This window comes from Kwoniella mangroviensis, assembly GCF_000507465.2.
Source record: "Kwoniella mangroviensis CBS 8507 chromosome 1 map unlocalized Ctg01, whole genome shotgun sequence".
In the NCBI taxonomy this organism is placed as follows: Eukaryota; Fungi; Basidiomycota; class Tremellomycetes; order Tremellales; family Cryptococcaceae; genus Kwoniella; species Kwoniella mangrovensis.
In genome coordinates, this window is record NW_027062533.1 from 12,733,554 (window position 1) to 12,751,178 (window position 17,625).

Sequence of the window (17,625 nt, forward strand, 5' to 3'; positions counted from 1 at the left end):
TTGTTGTTGTAAGAGATAATAAGGAAGGGAAATGGTGCTCGTAGAGGGTAAAATCTATAAGAGATGAATGTAATGTCAGAAGAATTGCGAGTGACGTGAGAGTGAGAACATAGTTGTTTCACCTCAATCATGAGCATCATGGTATGTGGACACACACGGTCTGTTTGATCATGCAGTATCGTAAGAAAAGGAGGATAAACTACTGTAGGATTCACGGATCTCGATCAAAGCGGACAGACTCCTTGACTTGCCCGAGAGAAATCAAATTTCAACGTTTCAGATTGTGCTGCTACATCAAATACTCAACCATTCCCATTCATACCTGAGCTATCTGCGATCCAGAAGACCCCAAATAGTCTAGCGTGCACGTATGACGTCTAAATATAGCTTGACCTGTCGTTTCATGTTGACTTGGTATATATATCGTACAAGTCTCGATTCTCGCGTTCAAGAGACGAGAGACAAGACTAACGGCACGGTCATATGAAGTTCAGGGATCATTATCATCCGGACGTGCCGGAACATCAGTGTGCTTTGTCACTTTGTAGGTTGTTTGTTATTCCCCGAAAAGACACTGTGTGATGGAGGCTGAGACGCGACTCTCTTCGTACGTAGTTTTTTCACTCTTTTCACCTCACCTCACCTCTTCTTGGCTGAGATAACGCGTTGATCATTGGCACCTTTGCACTTTGCACCAGATCACTGGGTTTGACCTAGGCAGCTGCGTACACTACGTCTGATCTCCTATCAGGGAATACTAAGAATACGTGCGTCACTTGTTTACGTAGAACAGTGTCACGAGGTTTTGTTTTTTCGCTTTCGCTTGGTGTTTGCTTTGGTTGTTTTAGATGATTGGTGCTACATTACCATACTAAAGTGAGGCAGGTCAAATTGGTTCAGTTGATTTTGATATAATTCTATCTTACATCTACCCTTCTGGACCTTTCTCATCTTTTGTTCATATTTACATTTTAATTATATTTTCACCGAATAACAACTGGGCTTGACTTTCACTCATTGATTGAGACATCATCACGACAACGACAAACAACAGAACAGACAGCTAAATGATATCGATATCATAATTCACATTCTTTTCCAACCAACACTCGTCAGGTAACAAACGATCTTTCGTGCTCGAAGCACATCAACACGCTCTTTTCTTTTCCCAAATATCAACCTCTCAAATTGACAAACCTCTACTTCAAGTCAGCTGTACCGCGCTAGCGCGTCCAACTCATGCCATTTCAACTTAACCACAAATCATCCAAAAGCAAACTCCGACGAGAGGCAGATTCACTGTCCAACTCTTCAGCCTCACCTACCACTTCTTCCCTTCCTACACCCCCAATATCGGTAGAATCAAAAGGATTCAACATGTTTTGGAGAAAGAAATCTTCTTCTTCTTCCGGGTCTGAAAGACCCGCATCGACCTCTCAAACACGACCTGTCGAACCGCCCAGACCAATCTTGAGGATGAACACTGAAGGTCAAGGTGTATCTAGCATCAGATTCGCTGGGTCCGGTGATAGCAGTGCTTCTTCGCCTGTAAAACCTACTTTCCCCACTCGTGCAGCTACTAGTCCTCCAACGTACGGTGCGCAACCATATAATCAGGTAGAAGAGAGATCGACGGATCGCGTTAGATCCAGAACTCAACCACCTGCTCCTCGAGTTATCGTATCTTCTTATGATTCCTATAGTCCTCCTACGGTTGCTCATCCGCACCAGAGGATGGCCTCATACGATTCTTCACCACTTTCAACCCAACCTAAAATGATGGCTTCTCCTCGAAGATCATCCAGACCCACTTCGCCAAGCGCATCTTCCTTCGGAGCCAGGGTCAGGGCTAGAACTGAACCTATACCTAGTACCAGTGTCCACAGATCTTCTTCACCCGGTACTGGCATCGGTGGTAGTAGTCCTCTATGTGAAGTTGGACCATTGGAAACTCCTCCTATGACATCTTCACATGTGACTACACCTCCTACAGCATACGTCTCATCTTTCCAATCGCGAGCTCCACCTCCTCCTTCACCTTACAGACCAACCAACGAAAGACGTCGTTCGTCCCTTACGCGCGACTTGCCTGAAGATTTACCGAGGATGAACGATTTCGCTCCATCCATGACGATGGAAGAAAGTCTCCTAGCATCAGATAGTAGATCCAGTGTACACACCCTACCACCTGGACCGGACGTACCGATGTTGAATATCATACCTGCCACACCACAGACTCAAGGCGAAGAGTTCTCTTCGATGTGGGAACAACATTACCCATCTGCTTCTGGAAAGACAAGTGGTTTGGAAGAAGCTGTTAAACTTGAAGAAATCTCTTTAGATCTTGAATTGAAAACGCCAGGTTTGGAAGAGGGAGAATCGATCTCAAATGCACCTTCGATAGATGTCCAACTCGATTTCTCACCTTTCCAACCTCTTGCGGAATTACCTAATACCGATACTCCCTTGGAAGACATCAAGGAGTTCATTACCGCGGAGGATCTTGAAAAGTTCAATTATCAGCAGCAAGAAGAGGGAGGAGAAGGACTTATTGTTGAAGAAGAAGAAGAATATTTCCAAGATGAAATGGAGACGGATGCACCTTCAGAACCATTACCACCCTCACCGCCATTCATGTCTTACCCCTCTTTACCATCTCTATCATCGCATTCTCACGGTAGCGAACACGGCGATGAAAATGATAATGAACATGATAACGATCATGGTTCTATCCGATCCTCATTATCTGAATCTGAATCTGATTGTTCCATTCAAACTTCTTCATCGATGTCTTCATTGGTCTCTTTCCCCGATGTGGAAGAAGCTTTGGGATCGATGTTGGCTTCATTATCGGATTCAAGTATGGCTTCTACAGCTATTCACACCCCTACCAAAGGTCAATCTCTCAATACCGTCTACAACGTCAATGTCAATCATGGATTAGGATTGGGTATGGGGATGAACATACATGATAGTCAATCATCTATCAACTCATCCACTGCTCCATTGGCCCTCTCACCTCGTCGAAAGGCTCCTCCTCCACCTTTAGATCTGTCCACGACGAAAACCAAGAACAGAAGATCACAGAGACAATCAAGAATGATGACTATCCAATCTGCCCCTATCATAAATCACAGAATAGCGTTCTACGGTACAGCAAAAGTTCACCCTAATTCACCTTGTTCAGGTATATTCACTACTTCCTCATCATCTTCTTTGGCTTCTACTTCTTCTGGATCATCTTCATCAACTATCAGCTTATCCCAACAACAACAACAGCAGTATGAAAATAAACAGACATATTCATATAGGGATTCGATAAGTTTGACATCAGAAGCAAGTGATGAAGATCTCTGTACGGCGAGTATAATAAGTTTGACACCTGTCATGCAAGGCAAAGTCTCTGGGAAAGAATTGAAAGAGGAGATTATGGAAAATGATGCGAATGCGAATACAAACACGTTAGGTTTAGGTCTAGGGTTGGGTTTGGAATTGGGTGGATTCGGTAGATCCGGGATCGAGCAGCAGATACCACAGGAGGAAGTTGAAGTTGGTTTAGCTTTATAATTCATTTTTTTCTTCAGTATGAGTGTAAGTGTCATTATCAGGAATATTTTAATGTAAATTGGATTGGTTTTTTTTCTTATCTTTGTTTGATCATTTCACTCTCATTTCTATTTTGGACATTTGATATGGACAACAGATAGATACCTTTTACCTTTTTTTTTTTTTTTGTTTGACACACTTTCGAACTTTCGTATTTAGCTTTTCTCTTTTTCTTACAAATTTATACTTACTTATATATATATACCTTGAATTTACTATAGGATATGGTGGGACACTCGATGTGATGCGATACAATTATAAGTTATTACATGACATGGTTCGACTGGCTTTTGCATTGCATGAAGTTACTGGCAGGGAAACATATTTTTCCACCTTGTGACAGCAGAAGCGCTAACATTCAGTTATGTACTCGTAACATCGACATCACGTGACCAGACGCAACGTGACCTCGATCATCATTCCGGGTAAACCGGCAACATCCCCATCCCATCTCATCACTGCAAACAGTCAGTTGGTCGAAAGAAAAAGACATCACTCATTGATCTCGATCTCAATGCAAACATCTCACATCTCTTCAAGCTCTTCCCTAACATCAGTATCAGCATCGGCATTGCCAACAGCCCACCATGTCCTACTCCAAACTACCCTCCTCTCTGACCGCGCGACAACTCCTCGCCGGCCTCACCAAACTAACCTCTACCTACTCGGGCCTGGACGCCTCGTTGATGCTCGTCCAGTACTCATCTCCCTTGGTCATAGCTTTATTACTTCGTCTTGCAGCGCTCAAGACTAGAATAGGGATCAGAGGGAAAGGTGGATCTGGCTTTGGATTGAGACAATTGGCTGAAGGGTGGGGTAAGATGGGTGGAAGTATAGGTGAAGCGAGGGTGGTATTCAGAGCATTTGGTGAGTCGAAATAAATGCGATCGAATATGAACATATTGTATGAGGTCACCATGAATTGACTGAGGTACCATCATTAGGACTCCTTCCGATCTTAACATGGCTCTTATCTCTCCATCCTCACCCTATCGAATCTCTCAAATCCCTTCTTCAAAGTGGACATCTTCCGTCGCTCGATTCACCCAAGACTTTTTCGACCCTTCAAGCAATTTCATTACTTCTTTATTATCCTTTAGAACACCTAACCTGGTTAGGAGGGAAGGGCGTGATACCATTGAATGAGAAGAGGATGGGATGGACTGGATTGTGGAGTGTGAGATTCTGGGCGTGAGTGTAACCCTGGAGAAATCTCTGTTGTCGTATTGTCTAGATATCATAGACATATGTACACATAAGCATAGATCATTCGATCACCTGCTAATTCATTGTAATGACAATGGTTATAGCTTATATGTCCTTTTGGATATATACAAACTTCGTCAAACTTATCTGTCCCTCCTTACACGTACCAAATCACTCAAACAATCTCAATCCGCCAAACCAAAACTGAACCTCACGGAAAAGCATGAAGAAGCTAAAGGGTTTGAATTGCCCCCTTCCCCATCATCGCCTACTCATCAAAACGTCACATCCTCATCTGATAAGCAGCTCAATCTGGTCGATGAGAAAAAGGATGACAGAGTCCGTGAGAAAGAGGTGTTGAAGCATGACTGGAAAGTATGGAAAAATGATGTGATGATCAACACGTAAGTCATATCGCTCATTAACTCCTTCGCACATATCGGTTATCAAAGACGGAGACGATATGTCATGGGAAGTACCAGAGCTGATTTTCCTCCTGGATCATCGACTCATAGTGGATACGCACCACTGACCGTACATTGGTCTACACCCGGTGGACTCTGGTCAAGTCCTTTGATAGGTGGTTCGTTGGGTGTGGTAGCTGCTGTAGGAAGATTGACTGCTGAGTGGACAAAGGGGGAACAATAGGAATATAGCTATGTAATTTTTGGAGTACTCTTTCTTACATAAGGTCAGTGTTCAAGTGAATATATATGAACTCATCGTGAAACGACAGGATCTTGCAATGTCATGTACAATTCAAAAACTCATTCGTTCGCACCTGCTGAACAAGACATCATGTCGCCATCCCTAAGAATTTACTTCCGTACATGTATCACGATGAAGATGAAGATTGCAAAGCTCATATATATTCATTTACACGTTCACATTCTCGTCAATGTATGTCATATACAGGATTACCATCTCACGATCACTGATCGTGGAAAAGGTTTTTTTCTATTCACTATCTGTACCCAAAATATTTCTCCTTTTTTCATTTTTGATCTATCCACAGGAAAATCGTCGTCGTCTTCAAGTATCTAATCTAAAGGGGAGATGGAGAGGCTGGGAAGGGATTTGAGGCATATATATTCCGAAATCAGGATTGTAGGTCAGGAAAGGGAAATGATTTGTTATATTCGTACCCTAACGATTCAGAGGTACCAGATGTAAGTTGGTGAATGGTATTCTTGTGGTTTTTTAGGCTTTTGAGAGAGGGGGAAATAGAATGACCAAGAGATTAATGTGAAGTAAAGAATAACTAGCAGCTTTTTGACCGAGGTTGAAACTACCATCCACCGTGATCGTCGTCAACGTCGTTCTGCCGTAGAAAAGTCAGCTTGGCCAATCGTCTACATTCTGTGGAAGCACTCACGGAAGGGTTTGGAGTTGGATCTCCTGACGCCTCAGCCGGAGTAGCCGCTCTGTTGTCCCTACCGCCATATCCATTGTCTCTGGCTCGACCATCTCTAGGAGCTCGATCGGCGCTTCTTCCTTGCGCTGTGGCGTTGTTGTTGTTACCATGAGTCGAAGTATTGACTAAAGCGGCACGGGAAGGATGAATATTGGCAGCGGGACGAGCAGGAGGGGGATAGTCAAAACCAGAGCCGTCGCCCCAGCCGGCTCCTCCGCCGGGGTTGTAGCTATCACCATAGCCACCTCCATATCCGCCATCGGGGCATTCGGATTGCTACAAGCCATAAGATAAGCTAGGAGCAGGATTGTAGAGGAACTACTTACTCTATGGCCTTCCTTACCACAACCTCGGCAGGTGCCTCTGAACACAGGGATTCGTGGCTCGGGACATTCCCGTGACTATCAGAGGACAAGCACCGGAGATGCTGTCAGCCTTAGATAGACTATATCTGCAGGATAGACTTACAAGATGGCCGGGCTTGTCACAGTTGAAGCAATTGCCACCACCACCACCACCACCAGCTTTTCTTGGGCCAGGACATTCCCGAGACTGTTGGGGAACAAGATATCAGCATGCTGGACATGTAAGATAAGCAAACAACAATGTGTCCGTTGATACTTACCATATGCCCATCTTTGCCACAATTGTAGCAATTTCTTCCACCACCACCACCGCCACCGTAACCACCTCTTGACTCTTCGTATGCGCCGTACCCAGTATCGCCACCACCACCACCCCAAGATCCGGTGTTGGTTTCTTTCCCAGCGGTAGAAGTACCCCACTCGTCTTCTCCTTGGGTTTCGCCGAAACCGTCATCTTTTCCTTGATCACCTCTGGATCCCCATCCTTGTCTTTCTCCACCAGGAGCAGATCTATTCCAGCCACTATCCGGTTGTCTAGGCGGCATAAAACCACCACCGCCACCTCGTGGTCCACCTCCGTAAGCATCTTTAGGAGGTGCGTAACTTGGTTGTCGTCGGTGATTAGCGAAGCAAGCGAGGAGTTCATCCATCGTCATCGAGGCGCCCTCTTGATTTAAGTTTTCTTGCTTGTATCTGCGATCGGATCGGATGCGTCAGTGAAGGGGGACAACGCGTAAGCTCTTGGACTTACACCACACCACATTCGAAAGGTACCATCGAGCCTTGAGACGGAGGTGGTAGTGGTTCTTCACTAGCGGTCTCGACGAAATGTTCTTTGGAGTATCTGGAGGAAGTGCTCCTTATAAGCCTTGTGTCATTGAGAGAGGTAGACAGTGACTACTCACTGGACTCCACCATCGGTCCATGGTACCATTGATCCTTTGGTAGGGGCTGCGGCTGCTTGAGCATCTCGAGGCAATTCGATTCTTTCTCGTTCTGATAAGTGAGGCGGGCGATCTCTCTCTTTAGGCTCCCATTGATGTTCCTCTTCTTCTTGAGCTGCAGGGACAGAAGCGTGATCGCTAGGTGGCGGAGACATGGGTCGATCTTGTTGTTGTCTATAGGAGACCGAAGGGGCAGGATGATCACTTGCTGTAGCAACGGAAGGCAAAGAACGAGTATCGGCAGCTGTCATTTCGTCTGCCCATCCATCATTAGCATTTATTGGCGGAGCAACAGGGCAAGGGGCAGGATAGATTCTGTGCACAGCGCCATATGGTCCGACAAGCTCTTCTGGATCAGGAAGAGTATCATTCCGTGGCTAAAAGTGGTTGCGTCAGCTTTGAGATATCGAACATAATCATATGTGCTTGGAAGAAAACTCACTGCGGAGGGTCTAAAGCCATATCCAGGGGAGAAGACGTTACTAGAAATCCGCTGACCTTGATAGTATTTATACTATTTAGGCCATGTCAGTGATTGACCCCTAGGGTAAGAGAAAGGACGACTCACTGAATCATCTCTGACCGGAGCAGCAGCTTCTCGTCCTCTCTGCCAATCATTCGTGACGAGACGGTCAGTAATAGCCTACTCTTCTCTGGATTACTCAAAAATACAGTGACTTACGGGCACGAAATCTTGGGAGTTGACAGGATCGAGCGGATTGTCGTTGGCGGTCTATCAAAAGACACACAAGGTGTGTTAGCTATATGCATGACAATGCGAAAGAAGGACGTCACGAACTCCATAAGGTCGACCCATACCGATGGCTTGATTGGACCTTTCTGACCTAACGAACTCGGGAGCTCGTGCTGCAGGCTACGAGTCGCATCAGCTTATTTCCGTACAGGACCAGATAGATACTGACTGGTACGTTGATATCCTGATCACGATGGTGGTGTCTATCGCCAGATCCTTCTTCTCTAGGACTCATGTGAAATTCATCACCTCTTCTTCCTTGAGCTTGTCGCCCCTTAGACATCAATGTATCAGTGTCATGACATTCCTCGTAGGTGAAATTTGGACTTACCATAGGAGAGTCTTCGTAACCTCGATGAGATCCTTCGTTTCTGGATCTTCGATCCTGTGAATCAAAGCATCATCATCAGCTACTGTAACAACTGCCATGAGGAAGGTCATTCACCATATCATTGACTTGACTAGCTTGTTGATCTATGGATCTTTGACAAGCTTTAGCTTTAGCTTTTTCCTTTCGCATCTTCATAAGCTCGGCAATTTGGGCCGCCAACTCGTCGTCGGTATCGTTCTGCATAGCACGGTCGTCTCAGCTAGCTAGCTATGGAGGGACATATCGTGTGGATGGGACATACCTCTTCATCCTCACTGAAGGTGGGATCTTGAAAAGCTTTTGCTCTTCGGGGGGACATAGGACCTTGATCTCGAGAGTGAATAGGCGATCGTGGAGAATCGTATTCTCGAATGGGTTGGGGATATCTTGAATGTCGAGTTGTATATTGTCTGTTGAGTGGAGGAAGGAAGAAAGATGGAGAGGATCAGTCAGCATGCGATTCAATGAATATGAAATATGACTCTTCAGTGGGAGAAAATAGGCTATCTTGGTTGAGGAAGATGGACAGCGGTGGTACGTGGTCGAATAGACAACCAGAAGAAAAGGAGGATAAGGTAAGAAGAGGAAAGGAGAAAAAAGCAAAACGAAGAGAAGGAAGTCAAGTGCACTACCATCATAGGTGATTTATCATCATTGTATGATATCTCATCGTCGAATGACAGTATAGGAGACAGCAGTTTTGGAAGGAAACAGAGAAGGAAGAAGTCTCCACTCACCCTTCGTCTTCTCTTCCTCTTCGAGCAGGACGATCTTGTTGGTCGTATTGACCACGGTACGGATCGGACATGGTATACACTTTTCTCTCGATAATCGTATCAAGTATGTGAAAGAGTAAGCAAGTAAGAGAGAGATATGAGGAGAAGGTATATCACTCAAAAGCCAATTTCGAGTATGTGATAGAAAGATTGGAAGGAGAAAAAGGAAAAAGGTGATTGTATGAGTAATAAATAAAAGGAATGAGGGAGGGAATGATCATTCCATGTCTATGTTTGTGGGGATGACTCGTACTTGTTTACTTGTTCATTCATGTTGTTAGTAGAGTAGGGTGACTGAGACATCCTTTACCATCAGAATGGGTCAGTGCGTCAACACACGTTACAGTACAAGCACAGATAGGTGAACACCGTGAGTCATGATTAGCACACAGTCACCATCAAATCCAATCAATCTCATGAGCATTAGCATTAGCATTAGCATCAATCACTCTTGAGCATCATGGAAGAAAACATGAGGACGAAAGGTATCTTGACTTTTGTGAAACTGGACTGTTACGTAATGTCCGCAGATAGATTTGGTGGTGTGAATTTGAACCCGAGTCGCTCCGACGGTTTTGGTATGGTGTGAGAGATCATTGGCGTGGTGATGATCGTGAGGAAACATGGAAGATGAGCATGAGGGGATTACTGTATGAGAATCGTTGATTGAACAGAGCCTGAGGGGTAATGAGTTAGTGTCATCAATGAGATAATCTGTCCCATTCCACTGTTCTAGCCTTTCTCATCCTTTCAAAGCGTGTAATGTTGGTTTTCCAATTTATGCATTATGCATTCCACAGCTCTAACAACCCATCTCTTCCGATCCAGCCTCCATCTATCCTCATTCACTAGATTTAAGCTTTGGCTTGTTCGAGTTTGAGGTAGTAGTCGTCCCTCTTCTTCACTACAATCAGACAATAAGTAACATTAGTGTTTCACCACATACCATTTTGGGTAGCACTCACTCATGGGAAGGTGAACAGTGTACCAGAATACGTATCCAGCAGCGGTACCGAGACCGAGACTAATGGTCAAACATTGTACATCAGTATACCATGAAGTAGCTCAGATGGGAGGAGAAGGGAACCAACGCGGCGGTGAGATCAGTTATGAGTCTCTTTCTGAGCTGCAATCATGAAAATATCATCAGCTTGGCACTATAAGATGGCGACAGATCAGCAGCTCACCTTTCCAACGACAGGAGCGACGGGCATTATGGATGATTTGTTTTGATGGATGTGTAGGTGTGTAAGAGAGAAGTGAGATGTGTGTTGTTAAGATCAAGTGGTATGCTTACGGTAAGTGATGGTTTTGCGTAAACGTAAGGTTTGATTGGCCAACCGGTGTGAATGGGACACCGATATAAGTTTGCTTGCTTGGGATGGTGAAGGGTGATACCGTGGGAAAGAAAACTTTGTATGGGGATATGTACTCGAGTACAACGTCACAACGGAACATTCCTCCCAATCCTCTCTTGAGCAAATCTCACACTACTCAGATACCACTGCCGCAATTGACCTATATAGTCAGACCCACTGTCCACATTGAATCTTCTTTCTCTGCAGCGGACTCGAATACAAACCAATCTCAACGTGAGTATACTACCTACAAACCCATTCCCTCTCCCTCTTCCTCTCTCTCCCTGTTCATCGCTAGTCTAGACTCTCTCCAATTATTCCTTCCATAGAATTCTCTCAACCTTCTCAACCTCCCCTCCAGCCCGTCTCTCACCCTCTCGTCTCTACTCCCCCCTCTTTGACTGTCTTCCTCTCTTGGAATCCTACGTACACAAGGTATAACCTTAAAAGCTGACTTAGTCATTCCTCCTATGCCACCACCTGAACACAAAACCAATTGGACGTCCCTCTTGCCCCTCATTATCGCTGTACTGGGTGTATACTTCTATCAGTGCTTTCTACCACCAAAACAACCAATATCAACAATGTCTCTTTCTTCCAAACTCAGTATCACCGACGTCAACCTCAAGGGTGAACGTGTCCTCATCAGAGTCGACTTCAACGTTCCGTGAGTTATATCGAGTTCTTCATCTCGCTTCGTTTCACAGTAATCCGACTTACGACTTGGTAAAACGTGCGTAGTCAAGATAAGGAATTGAACATTACCAACCCAGCTGTACGTGTTACTCCATCCATCTTAGCGGCTTTGTACTGATTAATCTACCATGTATATAGCGTATCGTAGCCGCTCTTCCCACCATCAAATATGCTATTGATCAAGGTAAATACTTCCTTCCTTTCATTCACCCAAACGACATTCCAGTATAATTGATCGCTGATATGTCGTCCGGTCTCTAGGTGCCAAATCCGTCATTTTGATGTCCCATCTTGGACGACCTGATGGATCTCCCAACTCCAAATATTCCCTCAAACCCGTTGCTGCCAAGCTTTCCGAACTTTTATCTAAAGATGTGAAATTCCTTGATGATTGTGTAGGAGAGGATGTCAAGAAGGCTGTATTGGCCGGTGAGAACGGTCAGGTCTTCCTCTTGGAGAACCTTAGATTCCACGTTGAGGAGGAAGGTAAAGGTAAGAAGGATGGTGAGAAGATCAAAGGTGGGTGCATTTTCAACCTCTCTTTGACAATGAAACCCGATAGTAGTGTGAGACTGACTTTCGTGTGGTTCTCCCTCATGTAGCCGACCCTGAGAACGTCAAGAAATTCAGAGAAGATTTGACTGCTCTTGGTACTGTTTACATCAATGATGCGTGAGTGATGAACCTATTTCTCAGCTGTCAAGAATTTGCGCCTTCTCCAGCAGACAGATAAGCTGATACATCTAAATTCTACAGCTTCGGTACTGCCCACCGAGCTCACTCTTCCATGGTCGGTGTACAACTCCCTCAAAGAGCCGCCGGTTTCCTCATGAAGAAGGAACTCGAGTACTTTGCCAAAGTACTTGAACACCCCGAAAGACCTTTCTTGGCTATCCTCGGTGGTGCCAAGGTTGCTGACAAGATCCAATTGATCGAAAACATGCTTGATCAAGTGAGTGTAGCTGTACATGCTGTAATATCCATGACAATTAGCTAACGTCAATGCGATTAAAGGTCAACACTCTCATCATCTGTGGTGGTATGTCATTCACCTTCAAGAAGACTCTTGAGAATGTCGAGGTGAGTCAATCGAAGACTATTGGATCTGAGAAAAGCTAACTCATAGTATCATGTAGATTGGTAAATCTCTCTTTGACGAGGAAGGATCCAAAAAGGTTCAATCTCTCGTTGACAAAGCCAAGAAGAACAACGTCAAGCTTGTCTTCCCTGTCGATTATATCACCGCCGATAAATTCGACAAAGATGCTCAAGTGCGTGTGATACGCTCGTTTGCCGTACACATTGACATACTGATGGATGTTTTCTATTAGGTTGGTGAAGCCACCGACGAATCAGGTATCCCCGCCGACTGGCAAGGTCTCGATGCTGGACCTAAATCTCAAGAGATCTTCGCTCAGACCGTCGCTGAAGCCAAGACGATCTTATGGAATGGTCCAGCGGGTGTATTCGAGTTCCCCAACTTTGCCAAAGGATCCAACGCCTTGCTCGACGCTACTATCAAAGCTGCCAAGAATGGTGCTACGGTCATTGTCGGTGGTGGTGATACCGCTACTTTGGTCGCTAATGCTGGTAAAGAGAAGGAATTGAGTCACGTATCTACTGGTGGTGGTGCTTCCCTTGAATTACTCGAGGGTAAGGTGAGTAATGAGTCTCTCTAAAACGTAATGTGAGGGAAAGAGTCATTGACGTGTACTTGTTCTGCAATTAGACCCTCCCTGGTGTTGCTGAGCTCTCTGAGAAGAAATGAATGCACTCGTCGCTGTGAGGAAGGATCTGAAGGGATGTCAGGTGCACTAAGTTCAGTAGTCATGGAAAAGGAAACGTTATTCATGTATGGATGTCATATGTCATATACTAGATGTTCCCCTCATATATCATCAACATTGATCTTTCGTCCACGCGACTGATCGCTTGCACGCGTTGACCTAAACTGTCAACAAATCCCATCATGTTGGAGGTCCATCTAAACGATAGCACTAGTTCAATCATCAATCCTAGACTCATGTCCATACTATCTGATGTCATAAATACACAATCAAAAGCAGTAATGCCATCCTTGTCCGATACACTCGAATCGCTCTCATCACGAACATCCGAATTAGCCTATCTGACTACCCTCAATTCCCGTGGGGCAGGTAAATTCACCCAAGCCTATCTCAACTTACCTTCTTCGTCTTCGTCCTCTTCGAGTGGTGTTAGAAGGAACGGGAATGTATTGGAGTTGATAAGAGACTCGAACGATGGTGAAAGGAGGTTATTCAAGTTCGTTGGTGAATCCAATTCGCTAGGTGAAGGCGGGAATAAAAGAGTAGAGAAGAGGGAGAACGTCTTGGTGACTCCCCTTAAACAACTCAAGTCTCATTCTCAGTCGTATGCTGGAGGTAAAGGTAAATCAGTTGAGGGAGGGGGAAGAGATGAAGTTGAGATTGTGTTGAGGACGGCTATGAAGTTGGTCGATGATTAGTGAGTGACCCGTATTCACCTCAATCTTGATCGTTGTTTCCGTGAAGGAGACTTTTGTCAATCTGTTAATCTGATATTCTGATATTCTGATGTTGTATGTTGTATCCGAACTCTCTAGTCGACCGATGCCCAGAGCTAGAGCACATATAGCAAACTTAATTGACTCACATCATTCCTCCCAAGAGAGATTAATCGAGTTAGAAAGATTGATCGAAGAGGTACGTGAGAATACAGAATATCGTACAAAACCATTTATTGAATAGATGATCCATTTCTTGATTATCTATACAGGCCAGTAAACCCATATCTATCCCTTCTACTTCCACATCAACCTCAATCACTTCCGAACCCGCCCCATCTCGTGAATCATCGCTACCCGATCAGCCCAAACTCACCCCGGAGGAAGCTATCAAAGCTGAAGAAGCCTCTCTTAGAGCATTGGAAGCTTCCCTCATCCCTTTACGCAGATCATCACAAGCCAACCAATCTGGTTCTCCTCCACCTTCTACAAGACAGTTACCCTCTTCCCCTCCTCCAACCAAAAGTACAATACAAATACAGACTCCGGCTAAACCCGCATTTGGATATCCTTCCCAGACACCAGCAAGGGAAATGCCGCATGTGACGAACAGCCTGGTAGTCAATGGAATAACGCCAAGAAGAGTCGATCGGTTCTCACCTTTGAAACTTATCACCCCCCGAGAGCCTCTAGGCCCAAGTGGACTGGGAGATTCTCAACGTACTGGGGGAGCAATGGGAGGGAGGAGAAGTATATTTGGTAGAGCTAGTATAATGGGAACTCATAGGGTGACAAGTGGTAGTGGTAGTGGAACGGGATCTTTGGGATCAAGTACGAGTGGACCGTTGAGTACGCCTTATAATAAGATGTTATCGGAGGCAGAGGCGCGAAATCAAGAATACCCATCGGAACAACAATCAGAGAGAGCTGGAGCTGGACTTGACGAGAGGGAAGAACAAGATGAAACTATCCGCATACCCCGTCCCGCTTCTCCACCTACTTTAGCACCTGTTGTAAACACTCCTTCTACACCTGCAAGACCTCTGGATGAGCCACAGGGCGCAAATACACCCAAAGCTGGTGGGGCTGAGAAGATTAGTGAGGGGAATGGTGGTATGGCGGGTATCGATCTGAATAATGAGAATGTCAAAGCTGGTATCGTGAGTGTCACATCCGGTTTTGTTCCCGATGTCAGTCGTCGTGAAGTGGAATTTGCTGATATAACTTGTTTCGGTTTGGTGTTTTAGGCCAAAGTATGGAGTACGTTAGGCGAGATGATGCGTCAGGGATTTAAAGATGGTCAGACTGTTAATGAAAATGTTGAATCTTCAGTGTAAGTTGACTATATCACATGAATAGACAAGAGACAATGCGACAGTATAAATGAAAGACATTATTCGCTAATGTTCTTCCGGTTCGATCCTAATATAGGAAACACCTCATTCATCTCTCATCATCTGACTTACCATCTCCTTCGTCCCCATCATCATCTTCCATCTCTTCCCTTTCCACCGCCCCCAATCTTGGTAAACCAATAACATCCGAAACCATCTTATTCTCGCATCTCATACTGTCCATATTGAAACAGCCCGATGGAGTAGATATGAACGAATTGAAAGAGCATCTAGGATCCATTGCCAAAGCACGTTATTTCGATGGTGCTTCAAGTAATGCTACGAAGATCATTTATGCTGCTGTGGGAAAGAGGATGGTAAGGATTGATAGGAAAGGAGGGATGGTCAAAGTGAAATTTGCGGATTAAATCTGCCTTCTTGGGGGTGTACATAGATCTCATGTGTTTGTATGTATACATCGTCATATACGAGGTGCATCCGACTGCATAGCTATGTACTGCTGGCATCTAAGAGGGTAGAGGAAAGAGGAAGGATATCATCGGTACATTATTCATTTTGCAGACGCGCTCTGACGCGTTTGACCATGTATTAATCAACATTGACCAAATGTCAATTCGTCACTCCATCATCTATTTCAGCTTTGTTCACGATTCATATCAGAATAACGACAACATTGTACTTCCAAAAACAGTCCAGGTCAACCGCTACTAGCACAGTAGAACGAAGATAAGGTCGCCCACTGGATGATTCCCCCAATCATATAACATACCGGATATCCATTCACATACACAACAGACCTCATACACGATGTCATTCTTCGACGACGAGGATGACGATCCCCTTTCACCACCCACTCGACCAGCACCAAACGAAAATTACGGTATGAGAGCCTCTTCATCACGGGAAGCAAGTGTATCAGGATCTTCGTCATTCTTAGATAGATTACGATCCACCGTATCCCCTCCACCTGCTCAATCGCATTCCCACAACGAAAGATCTCGAGCGAGCGCATCGATATTTGACGAATCGAATACTAGCATTTCAGGACGTGAATATGGAGGAAGTATACTGGGAGAAGGCGAAGAGGAAGAAGATGGGATGGGTCTGGGTCTGGGTCTGGGTCAGGGTCTAGAAGAAGAAGAGGATGAAGAGGATATGAACGACGTTAAGAGATTAGGCAAAATATGGGTTAGGGAGAGGGGTACACCTGAATTGGGGGAATGGAAGGGGGAACTGATAGATCAGGTATTTGATAAACTTGAACAGCAGGTGAGTTCAGTATTCAATTGTCAGAAACAATCAAGAGTGCAGAGTTGCCTTGTCCGTGTACTTGCATCCACAATGTACGTTGCATGAAGCTGATGGTGCGGTTTACCAAATGATCGATTCAAATTGGTTTTAGCAAAAAATGGTCAATACCTTACGGTCAGACCCACAAACTTCCGAAGAAGAGCATTTCAAACTTATGCTAGTACAAACAGAGATGGAGAGAGTAAAGTATCTAGTCAGATCATATGTCAGGACGAGACTCCACAAGGTGAGTCCTTTAGATTGTAATGTAATGGGAGATACAATGCTAATTCACTGATGAATGATGGGTAGATTGAGAAATTCGCTCATCATATAACTTTATCGACCGATATGCATCATCTATTATCAGGAGCAGAACTATCCCATGCTAGACGGTATGTCCCACATACGATCCTTCCGATCCCACTTTTCGCTCTTCTCCCTCTTCTTGACCTATTCGCAAATAACTAACAGATGACGATTTCTTAGCTATACTGAACTTTTACATACGCATTTCCAACATTCCGTATTGGACTCTTTACCTGAATGGTTGAGGAAGATGGATGATACGTATGGAGATGGATTATCGATGGGTAAGTTGGAAAAATACTTGGTCATATTTTCATACGTGATTCTATGAGAAGAAGGAATTTGACGATCCAACGATTCGAGGTGAGGAAAAAAGTGAAAAGGAAAATGCTGATCTGATATCTAATTCGGTCGTATAGTGAGCAAGCCAAATAGGAATACACCAGTGTTGATATACTGCAGAAAGGATTGTGGTGAAATCACACTTGAAGGGTGAGTACCAACCATCTATATCAACGGATATCGCTAACGTCGTTTTGATCATCTACAGGGGTGAAAGGGCAGCTCTAGCAAGGGGAACCACGCATCTTGTAAAATATAAATTGGTGGATCGGTGGATAAATCTAGGTTGGGCAGAGGTTTTATAATGCATATTCAAACCTAGCCTGCTCGGACCCAC

At 44.7% G+C, this 17,625-nt stretch overlaps 6 protein-coding genes across 6 annotated transcripts; 5 read left to right on the top strand and 1 right to left on the bottom strand.

Annotated features, from left to right (window-relative positions):
* Positions 1-1,239: 1,239 nt before the first annotated feature.
* I203_104821 (uncharacterized protein) lies at positions 1,240-3,567 on the top strand (the record flags this gene model as incomplete). Its single annotated transcript, XM_019143596.1, has 1 exon — positions 1,240-3,567. The coding sequence occupies one exon, from the start codon at positions 1,240-1,242 to the stop codon at positions 3,565-3,567; it is 2,328 nt and encodes a 775-aa protein (XP_019006645.1).
* A 626-nt stretch (positions 3,568-4,193) lies between these two features.
* On the top strand, positions 4,194-5,460 carry I203_104822 (uncharacterized protein; the record flags this gene model as incomplete). The annotated part of the gene is made up of 4 exons (XM_019143595.1): positions 4,194-4,473; positions 4,551-4,797; positions 4,917-5,216; positions 5,328-5,460. The coding sequence occupies 4 exons, from the start codon at positions 4,194-4,196 to the stop codon at positions 5,458-5,460; spliced, it is 960 nt and encodes a 319-aa protein (XP_019006644.1).
* Positions 5,461-6,100: 640 nt separating this feature from the next.
* I203_104823 (uncharacterized protein) lies at positions 6,101-9,467 on the bottom strand (the record flags this gene model as incomplete). Its single annotated transcript, XM_019143594.1, has 16 exons — positions 6,101-6,133; positions 6,188-6,502; positions 6,553-6,627; positions 6,695-6,778; positions 6,852-7,284; positions 7,343-7,435; positions 7,497-7,912; positions 7,978-8,049; positions 8,104-8,142; positions 8,218-8,268; positions 8,335-8,409; positions 8,459-8,563; positions 8,621-8,674; positions 8,735-8,857; positions 8,922-9,069; positions 9,397-9,467. The coding sequence occupies 16 exons, from the start codon at positions 9,465-9,467 to the stop codon at positions 6,101-6,103; spliced, it is 2,187 nt and encodes a 728-aa protein (XP_019006643.1).
* Positions 9,468-11,377: 1,910 nt separating this feature from the next.
* I203_104824 (phosphoglycerate kinase) lies at positions 11,378-13,257 on the top strand (the record flags this gene model as incomplete). The annotated part of the gene is made up of 10 exons (XM_019143593.1): positions 11,378-11,460; positions 11,535-11,568; positions 11,628-11,673; positions 11,751-12,008; positions 12,092-12,161; positions 12,246-12,441; positions 12,504-12,569; positions 12,626-12,760; positions 12,821-13,147; positions 13,219-13,257. The coding sequence occupies 10 exons, from the start codon at positions 11,378-11,380 to the stop codon at positions 13,255-13,257; spliced, it is 1,254 nt and encodes a 417-aa protein (XP_019006642.1).
* Positions 13,258-13,557: 300 nt separating this feature from the next.
* I203_104825 (uncharacterized protein) lies at positions 13,558-15,754 on the top strand (the record flags this gene model as incomplete). The annotated part of the gene is made up of 5 exons (XM_019143592.1): positions 13,558-13,973; positions 14,092-14,191; positions 14,265-15,152; positions 15,240-15,325; positions 15,424-15,754. 5 exons carry the CDS (start codon positions 13,558-13,560, stop codon positions 15,752-15,754), a joined length of 1,821 nt encoding a protein of 606 aa, XP_019006641.1.
* A 400-nt stretch (positions 15,755-16,154) lies between these two features.
* I203_104826 (uncharacterized protein) lies at positions 16,155-17,593 on the top strand (the record flags this gene model as incomplete). The annotated part of the gene is made up of 6 exons (XM_019143591.1): positions 16,155-16,616; positions 16,750-16,884; positions 16,950-17,032; positions 17,127-17,230; positions 17,366-17,438; positions 17,497-17,593. The coding sequence occupies 6 exons, from the start codon at positions 16,155-16,157 to the stop codon at positions 17,591-17,593; spliced, it is 954 nt and encodes a 317-aa protein (XP_019006640.1).
* Between the last annotated feature and the right edge of the window lie 32 nt (positions 17,594-17,625).